Source organism: Fusarium odoratissimum, assembly GCF_000260195.1.
Source record: "Fusarium odoratissimum NRRL 54006 unplaced genomic scaffold supercont1.8, whole genome shotgun sequence".
NCBI classification, from domain to species: Eukaryota; Fungi; Ascomycota; class Sordariomycetes; order Hypocreales; family Nectriaceae; genus Fusarium; species Fusarium odoratissimum.
In genome coordinates this window covers 594,566-607,482 of record NW_022158694.1, presented here as the reverse complement: position 1 = coordinate 607,482, position 12,917 = coordinate 594,566, and the positions used below count along the sequence as shown (strand labels likewise).

The 12,917-nt window shown below is 47.9% G+C and overlaps 5 protein-coding genes across 5 annotated transcripts; 2 read left to right on the top strand and 3 right to left on the bottom strand.

Annotated features, from left to right (window-relative positions):
- Positions 1-3,850: 3,850 nt before the first annotated feature.
- FOIG_06000 (uncharacterized protein) lies at positions 3,851-4,343 on the top strand (the record flags this gene model as incomplete). Its single annotated transcript, XM_031204936.1, has 2 exons — positions 3,851-4,138; positions 4,191-4,343. 2 exons carry the CDS (start codon positions 3,851-3,853, stop codon positions 4,341-4,343), a joined length of 441 nt encoding a protein of 146 aa, XP_031065185.1.
- Positions 4,344-4,352: 9 nt separating this feature from the next.
- On the top strand, positions 4,353-4,778 carry FOIG_05999 (uncharacterized protein; the record flags this gene model as incomplete). The annotated part of the gene is made up of 1 exon (XM_031204935.1): positions 4,353-4,778. One exon carries the CDS (start codon positions 4,353-4,355, stop codon positions 4,776-4,778), a length of 426 nt encoding a protein of 141 aa, XP_031065184.1.
- Positions 4,779-4,833: 55 nt separating this feature from the next.
- On the bottom strand, positions 4,834-5,317 carry FOIG_05998 (uncharacterized protein; the record flags this gene model as incomplete). The annotated part of the gene is made up of 2 exons (XM_031204934.1): positions 4,834-5,081; positions 5,203-5,317. 2 exons carry the CDS (start codon positions 5,315-5,317, stop codon positions 4,834-4,836), a joined length of 363 nt encoding a protein of 120 aa, XP_031065183.1.
- A 3,261-nt stretch (positions 5,318-8,578) lies between these two features.
- On the bottom strand, positions 8,579-10,559 carry FOIG_05997 (lipoyl synthase, mitochondrial). Its single transcript, XM_031204933.1, has 2 exons — positions 9,447-10,559; positions 8,579-9,396 (listed from the first exon to the last, which is right to left on the bottom strand). Exons 1-2 carry the CDS (start codon positions 10,387-10,389, stop codon positions 9,104-9,106), a joined length of 1,236 nt encoding a protein of 411 aa, XP_031065182.1. The 5' UTR covers positions 10,390-10,559; the 3' UTR covers positions 8,579-9,103.
- A 152-nt stretch (positions 10,560-10,711) lies between these two features.
- On the bottom strand, positions 10,712-12,676 carry FOIG_05996 (uncharacterized protein). Its single transcript, XM_031204932.1, has one exon. The coding sequence runs from the start codon at positions 12,288-12,290 to the stop codon at positions 11,901-11,903; it is 390 nt and encodes a 129-aa protein (XP_031065181.1). The 5' UTR covers positions 12,291-12,676; the 3' UTR covers positions 10,712-11,900.
- Positions 12,677-12,917: the final 241 nt, after the last annotated feature.

Genomic DNA, 12,917 nt, shown 5'->3' with positions numbered 1-12,917 from the left:
GGGGGGTGTCGACGTGATACGGGCAGGCAGTCTTGTTGAGCCAGAGCTCGGATACGAGCTTGGAATGCTCCTCCTAGCTATTCTTGGGGTCGGCAGAGCGAAGAAGAACAGACTCCAGGATCTGCTGAGCGGCGAGGCCGTTGCCGACTCGGTGCTCACGGGGAGTACATTCCGCGCAGCGGGCCTTGACAATGTCGCCGAGATTGATTCCTTTGGTAGGGATAAGGGCAGGCAGCCTTGTTGAGCCAGAGCTCGGAAGCAGTTGGCGTCGAAATGAACGTGCTGGGTGATATCGATAGCCTCAGTGCGGGATCAGTAGAGGTCTCGACGTGGTGGGGGCAGGCAGGCTTGTTGAACCAGAGCTCAGAATGAGCTTGGAACGCTCCTCCCAGCCATTCTCGGCGCCGACAGAGCGAAGAAGAGGGGACTCTAGGATTTAATCCTCGGCACCTCTAAATTCAAGGGAGTAAAGGCTGGTCATTGCTGCCGTTGCTGCTGTTGCTGCTGTTGCTGCTGTTGCTGCTGTTGCTGCTGTTGCTGCTGTTGCTGCTGTTGCTGCTGTTGCTGCTGTTATACCTTTATATACACATAGGTCCCTTGGGTATCGCTGTCAAGTGTACCTATGTGAGGTTAAGTTGGTTATAAGGGACCCGAGAGTCAGCTTTGTATTGGTTCAACATCCACGTGACCGTCCACTGCCTGATTGGGCCCTTGAAGAGAATCGCTTAAGTTGCTGCTCCTTGATGCTGGTCTATCTGGTATCTCCACTAGAGGTAGGACCTCTCTCTTTTGCAACTGGTCTCCTGTGAGGTCAAAAATAAGAATGGTACTTCCTGTAGTGTGCTTTCTTCAGGTACAGTCTCGGCTTGGACAGCCTCCTCGAGGTCATCAGGGCCTATAAGCCCAGCTTCCTCCGTCGATTATTCAATGCTATATCCATCAAATTAGTCATCTCTGACTTCTTCTTTCTTTTCATACACTTCTTCCTCTTTAGTTATTACTTCTGGTTCCTCGTTAACTAGGTAAATAACGCAATCTAGGTCATATAAGAAGTTAACAGCATATCAGGAAGCAGCAACAACAGGAGTCTATTACTACTTCTATTCCTACTCCTCTTCCTATCCCTTTATATCATCCTTAAACTCAACAGCTAGATCTGCTGACTTAGAGGAGTTAGCAGGGGAATTAGCAGGGGCCCAGCAGCTAATAGAAATGCCTACTTCCTCGGGGTCCAGGATGTTCTTGACTCCGCGAGATATCCTGCAGGCAAGAAGCACATGACTTGGGTCGACGTCTTTCTTGGCAAAAACGCATCAATCTCTGTTCAGGGATTTAGTATGCCATACTAAAACCTAGGTCACCCGGCTGAAGATTGGCTGCGGTCTCCTGACTCAACAGCCGTTATGGGTGGCCTGATCCTCTCCACTCTCTGACCTCAACAGCTGGCTTGGAGGAGTTGGGGTAAGAATTGCTAGGGGCCCAGCGGCTGGTAGAAATGCCTACTTCGTCGGGAATCCTCTCCACTCTCATTGTCCTTGACCTCAACAGCTGGCTCAGCTGGCTTGGAGGAGCTGGGGGGAGAATTGCCAGGTGCCCAGCGGCTGGTAGAAATGCCCACTTCATCGGGGTCTAGGATATTCTTGACTCTTGATAATTCAATTAATTGCAGTTAGTAAAGTTTAACAGTTATATAGAGTTTAGAGTACTTACCTCAACAATTCCTTACTCTATGAAGGCCAAGCTGAAAGGCACTTCAAAATCCAGTAAGCCTTTTTAATATCGTCTCTTCATCACGCCGTTCGATGGCCTGGCATCGCACGACAGCAGAGAGGAGGACCTCGTGGATGCCCCAGGCATCACACAATAGCAGAAGGGAGGAGCGAGGCCATGTGGTCCTCACCGTATCCATGAAATGGAAGGCCAAAGCCAGTGACAGTGGTGTTGAAATGAGGCGAAATCTGTTGCTGGTCATGTTGAATGGACCTGTGGTCGTTTCGGGAGAGCGTTAATGGAGAGTTCGTTAGATATGGAGTCGCGCTAGAGATGGAGCATGACTGCACGATATACCTCGTGCCGCCTGACGTGAAAGGAAGAGGTTGCTGTGAAAAGCAGAGAAATCTCTGTACGTAAATTCAAGAGATGGCAGATGAAGGAGGAAGGAAAGCGAGTTGAAAAGAAAAAAGAAGAAGAAGAGGGATTTGAAGCACAAGGGAGCTACCCCAGCATTTAGAACGTGTTTATTGACCCAATTGTCAACAGTCGCGTTCGCTCCATGAAATGGAAGGCCAAAGCCAATGACAGTGGTGTTGGAATGAGGCGAAATCTGTAGCTCGAGAAGTCGATATTCGCTGCAATTCGCCATCAAGACCTGATGGTAGTTCCTTCGGAAAATTGAGGAGCTCGAGACTGTTTTCTGGCATATCTAAGCCCAATGGAAGTTGGCTTAAAGAAGCCTGATAATCTGATCCTGGCATCTGATCTTTAATCTTAGCCTCTATAAGAGGGATCTCTTTTTAGTATTAATAAGCCAAGGTTCCCCTGGCTCTTTAATACCTTATAGCAACTCGGGATGCGAGTTATATAGTAAGTCTGTTGCTATTCCCTCGCCCTGCTTTCCATTGTCCCCTATCAGAAATAAGGGTGAAGCTAGCTAGGGCCCAAGTGGGGAGGCTATAGAGGGATATGGGGGCCCGAGGCACAATCATCTCAACAGATGCAAGCCCGGGCAACTTCCCGCCTGTCTCCTCAACAGAAGGCAAAGGAGGAAGGCCTGATCGACTTAGGCCTTCCTGTTCTTCACAATAACTCAAAGGAACCGTCCGATAAAGAAGATGCCGACTACATATTTCCCGACGTTAGATGCAAGCTCTCAAGCCGTTCAGCCTATAGCCACTGCAGCTGGTGTCTTTCTTAATATGGGTATAAAAGGAGGATAAAGCCAAAAGGTCAGCCAGGATCGAAATCAATGATCATATCAAATATAGAGTGGGTAAGTATAGTAAAGAGGACGGGAAAAGTGCAAAAGTAAATGATATTAAGGAACCACAGCGCTTATACGATCGGCAAGCAGGAGGATGTCTGGCCAGAGATTCCATTGAGGTCCTCTAAATCTATACTAAATTTACATTAACTTAGACTAAATTTACCTAAGCCTTTGCTGCTTACCTAGCAGGCGTCCCTCATTACAACTACCCAACCTGCATTTTGTACAACGCAGGAAGCATGCATTTTACCTCGGTTTAGCCGACACCTTCGCTCATATACTACTTCTCTAGTTTACTGCATAAGAATCCAACACAACAACGTTAACTCCATCAAACTTACATTCCTTGTCATCCTTTCACACCCAACTCCTCCGCTTCTGACAGGGGAAAATGGAGAGCAGGGAATAGCAACAGACTTACCATATTACTCATATCTCAAGATATTTGGGTTAACAGGTCAGTCATAAATATAATCATCGTCTACACTCGATGGCTTTGAAAGCCTAACCTTGGATCAGACGTGCTTTATCACACTGGACACATTTTCGAATACATACGAGGCCGAACTTGCCGCGATGCATCGCCTGACTGGCGATTGCCGCCTCGAACGCCGGCACGCCAGTCACAGCCACAGACAGCCTCTACACTCGATGACTTTGAAAGTCTAACCTGGATCAAACGTATCAGAAACATATCTTCATCACAGGACACATTTTCGAATACATATGAGGCCGAGCTTGCCGCGATGCAGCCATTAAGACGCCGCTCGTCAACAACAGCAGCAAGAACTGCAGGTTAGTAGCTATTTACCTGCTGTGAAGCATCCCAACATTTCCGAGTTTTCTGGTCTCGTGAAGCTTGTAGAAATGCGCGACCCGGCGATGAAGCGCAGAATGTACTCCACCGGCAATTATCAAAAGCCCTTACGCAATCTGATGGCCTTGGTCATCAAATGCTCCAACATTGTGGCTACGACTCCTGTAACATCCAGTTCTTTCCTCTACAGATCATATAACTCAGAAGTGGCTCGTGGCGTCATATTTGATAAGGCTGCCACGCTATTCTGCTCCGACAGCTTGTTGGTTCTCGGCAATACGCCTCGACCTATGATCATGTTCGGCGATACCAAGCAGCTTGCCCCGGTCCTGCGGCAAGTACGTCAAAACCTGCGCCCACAAGCCATCCTGCGTACGGGCGCTTCTGCAGGAAGGAGTGGAGGAGAGGGATCTTGGATTGGAGTGTCAAGAACCAGGAGAGGGAAACGTCATCAGCCCATACCTCGATAATGCTGCGGACCGCTACTGGAACTTGGCAAAGGAGTGTGGTCTTCATCTTTGCATCATTCGAATGCACGATTAGCCTTACGAAATGAAGAACAGCGAGAGACTAGGCAAGAACCAGGCACAAGACTGTGGCCAGCAAACAGACTTCACAAGAAAGTTTCTGATAACTGCAAATATCGCGAAGACTTTGAACGCCGGAAGAAACCCCAACAGCTGGGTCAACCAGGCTGGCCACCCCCTCTCTACAACACCTGGGAAGTCCTGTGTCACAAAAATTATTGAACAGTATAATGTTAATATGACCTTGGGTCTTGGGAAGTATACAACACCCGGGAAGCCCTGTGTCACAGAAATTATTGAACAGTACAACCTTAATATGACCTTGGGTCTTGGGAGGCATCAAGTCCCTGCGAACAGAGGAGTGGCTTTTCCGCCAACAATCCGATTCAAGAACGAGAACGAGCGGAACACTGTACTCACCGAGACTCATAGGCGGGATAAGGACTGGTAGTTAGGGTTATAAATAAAGTAATCAAGACTTTTTCTAAGCTTAGGTTAAGATTATCCTAAATTACTCTAAAGTTGTCTAATGTCAGAAAAGTGTTGCCTGTAATTAGAAGGGCAGCATGGTATTCTCTTGCTTCGCCGTCGTCTTCTGCCTTTCTTTCCTCAGTATTGTCAGCAACCTGAGACCTATCGATGTCTTGTTGCTTTTGTTGATCGAGCATAGCATTCTGAAGCTTGACTAGCTTAATCTTGAAACCTTGCGCATCGCTAATTGTTGCGAATCGAAGCTTCTCAGAGAATGGCCGAGCTTTCACTTTGATAGTACAAAAGATGCCATCAAGAATAGGTTGCTCGAGTTCAAGAGCATTGTGGATTCAAAAGCCCTGGTATACGGGTAATATCGTGCATATGCACATCTTTAATAGTACAAAAGACGCCGCCAATGATGGGTTGCTCAACTTCAAGAGTATCGTAGATTTGAAGCTTAACCTGCTTAATCGTTCGTCTGATAGGGGCCGACATGATAGAAGCAGATGATGCCATATCTGAAGAATAGCAACAAGACGTAATAGCAGCAGAAATGGAATAAAGCGCGAGCTGCCGCCGGAGCAAGGGTGTGTTAGATGCCTAGCCTGTAGTCCAAAGCAGTGTTGATCTGAGACTCGTTAAAGCATCGAAAGAAGAAGTTGATGAAACCTTATGCGTCGCCCTCAGGGAGCAAGAAAACTCAGGACTTGAAAAAAGGATGCTAAAATAAACTTAGTAAAGAGTCCCTTAAGCTTAGGCTAGATTTACCTAAACAATTTTATCGCTTAGGGTCAAGGTCCTGAGTTTTCTTGCCTCCCCTAGGTCGCCAACTGTGGCGAATCGAAGCTTCTTAGAGAAGGGCCTATTTTTCACTTTGCAGACGTTAACCCCAATGCCATGGATATCTGCCGTTCCTTCGTTGATACTCAGAACCAGTGCGTTTGCCTTTTGATCCATCTTGGGCGACGTTGTTCGCTGTGTGGCGCCGCCGGCAGGTTGGTGACTAGAGAGGGATTTCTAGGTGGTTAGAAATATAATAGAGACCGGTGAAATAAATACTCACAGCATTGTAATACCAGACTTCCACGAGATTTATGGAGAAACAGAGAAAGTGAAATGTTTGTGAAGTTGAAGTTGGGGCCGTGATTAACTGTTCTCCCAGTATGAATAAAAGTGGAACCAGATTCCAAAAATATAAAGACCCGTACCTCAGGCAGGAGCAACAAATCTTCAGAGAGTAGGACAAGGTACTAAAGAAGTCTAAAGCACCCTAAAGTTGCCATAAGGTATATCTAACGTTTGACAAAACTTTGCTGAAATTATATAAGTTTATGGCAAGTTTGCCCTTAGTGTCGGCATTGATGTGACTCCGAGAGTCTCTGGTGACCCTACCTACCTACACAGCCAGTAAGACCATTCTTAGCGAGGCATTATAATGGGTAATCTTTAATATGTTTTTATGCCTTTCATAGCGCTCAGAATATTATCATACCTATAGTTAAACGATGTGGTGAATACCAGCATTACAACACAAAAATATTACCTATCTTGGATGTTCTAGGTTGGAACTAGTATACTCCGCCGTGATATACCATTAAGAATGGTCGATTATCATCCTTCTCACCACTGAGCGGACACTACCGCCTACCCGCCGCAAATTTCCGCGCTTTTGTTGCGAGACTAAACCATCTCCTTCTTCCTCCTAACTGTAAGTCTGCATGTATGTCTTTAATTATGTTGCCGAATAGCAGATAACTACTCAAGTCTTGTCAATGTTTCGGGACGAGGATCTGGGCTCCAGCAGTTTCTATACGAAAATATTTAATCGATCGAATTTTAGTGGCCGCTACAAAGAGTAAAGCATCAAATGTAGTCTTCGAGACATGTTCTTGATACAAACAATTTTGTGACAAGCCACAAGTTCTCTTTCATATATCAGCTCTCGCTCGATTACTTCCGGAATTGAAAGGCTGTTGCGAATAATCTCGTCCGATGGCGTCAACAACCTAGCCCCAAAATGGCTTACAACAGTACCAACAGTCTTGATGGTAGATGCCAAGAGGGACACAGAGTACGCAAAACCTCTTTTCAAAGCCTCTACCCAAGAAGTCAAGGTTATAGCTGCATTTACCACTTTGGTTGAAAGTGGTGTGTGGTGTCCGAAGCTTGACTATATAAATAGACTTGTGGGCTTGTCAGGGAGATATGGTAGGACGCTCGAGGAAGAGAACTGCGAGCTGAACTATGGTATTTTGAAAAGCGTATTCTGTGTTGTGACGGGTAACTGGAAGTGCTTGTAATATTAATGCTGCCGTGAGCCATCTAGTCTCGGGATGCGCGGTGATGATAAGTTCGCTTTGAGGAGGACGTCGGCTAAGAGTACTTGCCATATGGCATAGGCAGGTTATGGCAACTTAGACATCATACAATGCCAATGGCTATTGCATTGAGAAAGCTGTCAATGACCCTTCAAGCTATGTTGGGTCCCCCTGACTTAATTAGATGCCGCTGTACTACTGGGGCCTGATGAACCTCAGTTTGTTGAAGATGGCCAGTTGGGTGGTCAAGACTTGGTGATAATTCTAACAGCTAATATTCAGATCCGTGTCTTAATACAGCTTAGGTACAGCTTGCCACGATAGCCAATTTAAGTAAACTCTCACCCAAGCCATTGAGTGCCAGAAAAGACGTGGCCTCCTGGCTACCGCCCTCCGCAGACAGGTTATCGGTGTTGCTTGCCATCGATACCAATTCTACCTCAGGTAACTACGATAGAGCACCTACTTGAGGTATGGGTTAGAGTAGTAGGCATCTCTGACTCAAATCCGCTGAGTTGGACAACCGTTCTTTCCCGAAGTTCATTGTTGGGTAAGAGACACAACGAAACAGAAGGAGCTCCTTCCCCTGGCAATTCGGACACGACCACAAAAGATCTCGACACCCGTCAGAGCTTTTTCTTCTCTTCAAGCTCATCATTGTCTTTGATGTTTTGCTTTGCGTCTCGCCTGCGTTTGTTGAACGACGCCTCTGCTTTCTATCGCCGCCACCGCGCCGCCGACCTTAAATCCTTCCTTAATAGCGGTGACCCGTATATTGAACTCCCGTTGTCATCCCGCGATCATCAGGTGATATTATCCTTACCAGAACTACACCAACAAATTCGTTCCGGAGTCCCTCTCCTGCTGTAAACCATCTGATGACCTGGTCTGGCTGGCAACGTGTTTTACCATCTTGCGTGAATTCTGTAGGTGTTGCTGGCGACGACCTGTGGTATGTCCCCTGGTGGTGTAGTCGACAGGCGTGGATACATTGGAGCTCTTAGACGTGACATCTAACAGGATATTCATGTCTTCTGATGTGTATGCTGAAAGGGCTCCTGCTTTTGCTCCGGTCGCCTCGTCCATCATTATATGGTGCGACACATCGAAAGGATACATGGTACTCCGTGTTAGATACCAGGAGCATATCGACCGACTTGGATCTGCCAGGGGACAGTTGAAATGGCGTTGAACAACGTCTGGTGTAAGTAAGCTCGCCGTTTCGGGGATGAAGTGTTATGGTAGATGATGGCGAAGTTATTAAGACGAGTTGGTTGTTGAGAATAGATTTGAGAAAGTTAAGTTGGAACATGTGATCGAGACATCACGAGTATTAATATGATGCTACTTCGTGACAAAGGAAGGTGCAAGTTGGGTCACACACCACGAAGCGTTGAATCAGTAGTGGTCCTTGAAACTCATGCGGTCGTCGAACTTCATCTCCAGGGTGTATGTTGAAATCTGTAGTGGGACAAGTCTAAGGTAGGGCAGTGATTCATCAACTCCAACTTTACCTACACAAGAGATGAAAATCCCTCCAGGCAGTGTCAGCTCATGACAAGAGCAACTGCTGCCGTTATCACCCACGACAAGTCTATCAGGTAAGATAATCAATACGTACAAGGCATATTTAAGTATCGCTACGGGAACATATGCGACAGGCTCTGAGATGTGTTGATCATAGTGTGAGTGACGTCGTTCCTGTAATGAACGAACCTATTCAGAGGAGTTCAGTTACACAGCAAGGAGAATATCAGAACAACCACCACGTTGACGTGCAGATAGTTGATGTACAACCCGCTAGGGGTGAGTGATTGTATTGTATGTGAGTGTGCGACAAGGTCGCAGCAGCCTTGTTGAAGACCATGCTTTTCTAGTTGAATATCTGACCCTATCCCAAAACGCCTTCCGATACGGTCATAGCCCATGATTATTTAGTGTAGTGTGGTGTGGTTGAGGTGAAAGTAGGAGTACAGTGATCTGTTTAGATCGTCGACTGTGTTGAGTCGAGAGCAACGGTTTGGCCAAGATTTCCACTGGCCATAGCCTTCTCACCAGAGCGCTTGCGCAAAACGTTCTCAATGAAGGCTTCACCAGCCTTGTACGAAGAACGCACGAGAGGTCCACTGGCACAGTACAGGAAACCCATGTCCAGAGCTCGCTTGCGCCACATCTCGAACTCATCCGGAGTCACGTACTTCTCGACCTTAAGATGACGCTTAGTAGGTCGCATGTACTGACCGAATGTGACAACATCAACATCAGCCTTTCGAAGTTCTGATCACTGTTAGCCGAGTCACATAGCATTATTAAAAAGGTTGTCTTACCCTCTAGCGCAGCCATGATCTCATGCTCCTGCTCACCAAGACCAAGCATCAGACTGGTCTTAGTGATAGGACCGTCCTTGCCCATAACATCCTTGACATGCTTCAGCACAGACAAGCTCTGTCTGAAAGTAGCTCTGCGGTCTCGCACATACGGAGTGAGGTCCTCAACGGTCTCAACATTGTGCGCATAAACGTCGAGTCCACTCTCAGCCACAACCTTGACCATATCCAAGTCTCCTCGGAAATCGCCAGTCAAAGCTTCAACGAGCAATGAAGGCTTCTTCTGCTTAATTCTTCGGATTGTCTCAGCAAAATGTTTCGCACCACCGTCTGCCAGATCGTCACGGTCCACGCTGGTCAGCACGACATAGCCAAGACCCCACCTGGCCAGGGCCTCTGCAGTGTTCTCGGGCTCGTGGGGATCCAATGCAGCAGGGTTGCGATTTGTCTTTACACTGCAGAAACGGCATCCTCTGGTGCATGTGTCGCCCATAAGCATAATAGTAGCTGTCGCTGCATTCTTGTCTGAACCGCCCCAACATTCTGAAATGTTGGGACATCGAGCCTCCTCGCAGACGGTGTGTAATCCCAATCCTCGTAGATCCTTCTTGATGCTCTTGAAGTTATCGTTGCCGGCGGGGATCGGTGTCTTTAGCCATTCTGGCAGTCGTGTGATGGTTCGCTTCTTGCCCTCAGGGCCGACTTCGGCGGTCTTCAGGGAGTAAGCCTCTGCTGGAGACAGCGGCTGGGCTGGAGACGACGTCGCAAGGAAATCGGAGAAGTCTGAGACTGCTGTGTCCTTGAAATAACTCTTTCGTCGAGGTTTACCGGGCTCGCTGCCACTCGGAGGTACAGTGGCGAAAGTTCTAAGTGTAGGCGTAGCGCTCAGCGCCTTGCGAAGAGGGGCATGTGCCCGCTTGAGGGATGGAGCAAGAGAAGCCATTATAGTAATACAAAGGAGCAACGACTTCTACCTCTCCGAGAAAACAAGATAGTGAGAAATAAGAAGGCCGTTGGACGTTCGTGGAGATATGGGGAAGCAGACTCGAAAATGGCGGCAGCTTCAAAGAACTCAAATTCCTAGACTCGGGGGCAAAGGCCGATGAGACCCGCACATCCCGGGCCGCATCCGAGTGATGAGCCAATGAAAGGACATCGCTTTATCCTTATTCAGCTCCATTTTCTTTTTCCCGTCACGAATACCGCGATACCGCGGAGGCTGAAAGAATGGAATAATCATCGGTTAGGAACTTTGAGGCCTGTAGATCATTCATTGACTTCTCTATGGTTAAAGACCAGACATCTGGTATTAAGCCTCATCTACTTTTGAACCAACTTATACAGCAACACTTGACAGACAGAGACAGAGAACCCTGGCGAAAATTGTTATTCTACAGCAAGGGTCCTTTCGCGCTTGTTCAGATTAGTCACCGGACGTTGATTTCCACGCCATGTCGAGTTGGCAACACCTGGTCTCGCGTCTTCACTTCCACGCAAGGTCCAAGCATCGTTGAGCGTGACAAAGTCTATTGCTCTCATACTATCTACTAGCCATCCATCATGGCTCATCATCGTTGGTCCAGCATCGGACACTCAAAATTCACCAATCCTCCTTATTCATGTAAATCGTATCCCACCCCTTCCGAATTAAATCAAAGCCATACTCCAAGCTGCAAACCATCCTCCAAAGATCAAGCAGAGCTAGATCCTGGATCACCTGCGCCGTCGTAAAAAGGGGGTATCGCCAATAGAGAAGTATAGTAAAACCAGTTCATCCGAGAAGCAGAGTTACTGAAGTGAATATGGATTATTTTCCACGTCGCCGACGTCGTCCCCGTCTCTTTGGAAACCACTCTCTACAGGGCAGCAGAGTCGAGTGAAGAGATGTTGACTGAATAAATGTGGTAAAAAGGGTCTCCAGCCAGGAGTGTGTACCCGCTGTCGACGGAGGAAGGGGATATGATCTCAAAGCCATTGAGTGCTTACCAAGCCTGGGAGTGATATCCTCAAGTGAGGAATTTTGGAACTGTGGTATGTATGGTGGATGTAAACAGGCTTGGGAACATCAACGGCTACCCTTCAACACAAGCGACAACTCGAAAGGTTGAGCCATACGCAGCGCAGTCAACGCGCTGGGTACATGCTGCCGGGGAAGAAAGAAACAGCAAGAGTTGAAAGCCCGCATGTTTTGTCAATAGAGCGGGCGTGATGAAGCGTAAGGAAGCAGTCAAGCTATCCAGCAGGCAGAGTCTCAAGACTCATCAAGGTGAAGCAGGCGACAAGTGTCGACCTGCTGTTGGTATCGTGGCGTTTCATCATAAAGAATAGGCCGCGCTGGTGACCAGGATATAAAAGGTGAATGGACAAGAAATGGGAGACAGTGGTTGTTGTCGACTTTGATGCAAGTCGACAGTCTCGAGATTCTAGTGGAACCTCGTTCCATACAGAACGCGCTTACAGAAGAGCAGCGGCAACCATACCAGCAACGCCGACCACAGCGAACTTGCCGACGGCGACAGCAGATCCAGCGTTGCCAGGAACCTCGGAGGGCTCGGACGAACCACCAGTGCTACCGGCTGTGTTAGAGGCCTTGGGGGTAGAGACAGGAGTGGTGTTGTTGTGAGAAACAGGCCAGAAGGTGGTGGTCTCCTCAACGAGAGCTGTTGAAGTAACCTCGACCGAAGTCTCAACAGCAGTGGTGCTCACACCAGTGGCGGTGATGGTGTGAACCTGAGAGAGGTAGTAGGTCTTGGTAACGACGGCGGTGGACGTGTGGGTGGTGGTACCCTCGTTAGCGAGAGCGAAGGCAGGCAGAACAGCCAGGATAAGCTTAGAGAAATGCATTGTGTTGGTGTTGGTTGTGTAAGTGAGTGCTTTCAAAGCGTTTGCGGTTGGTATAAGTGAGTGAGTGAGTTGGAAGCGAGAACAGATCGATGCTCTGTATCCAGACAGCGAGAAGCACAAGCTAATAAGTAAAGTAACTTATGTATGTATTCAACGAAGAAATGTACGAGCGAGATAGACTCTGCCAACGAAGTCTGTGGACCGAGAACAAGTTTGTTTCGAAGCGTAGAAGGGTGGCCTGTCAAGAGTCGGGGGGAGGATCCATATGAAATACTACGAGGAACCTGAGAGCAGAAGCAAACAACACAGAGAAACAGCAACTCTCAGCTTCTGCAGCCCACACTAGCACGCACCCTGACTCTAGGCCAAGACCAAGGCCTGGCAATGGCAGAGCCAGAGCGCAGGCGACGTTTGGTGATGGTGGGATGGGAGGGGCGGACTAGGCTCAAGCCCATTAAACTGGTACATGTAACACGGACAGACCCCTATTCGTCGGTCATGTCTCAAGTACTTGTGACCTGACCAGGCCTGTCATGCTCCTCGAGGGAAATTACAGCGCATTTTGCTTGACAGCTTCAGGTAGTCAGACCGAGCAGGCCTGTCAATATCTGGTTGCTGAAACTTGGG

Bases quoted from the DNA above. Each gene is read 5' to 3' on its own strand.
- FOIG_05996 (XM_031204932.1), bottom strand. From the start codon at position 12,290: ATGCATTTCTCTAAGCTTATCCTGGCTGTTCTGCCTGCCTTCGCTCTC.
- FOIG_05997 (XM_031204933.1), bottom strand. From the start codon at position 10,389: ATGGCTTCTCTTGCTCCATCCCTCAAGCGGGCACATGCCCCTCTTCGC. The intron at 9,397-9,446 runs GTAAGACAACCT...AACAGTGATCAG, and splicing joins GATCATGGCTGCGCTAGAGG to AACTTCGAAAGGCTGATGTT.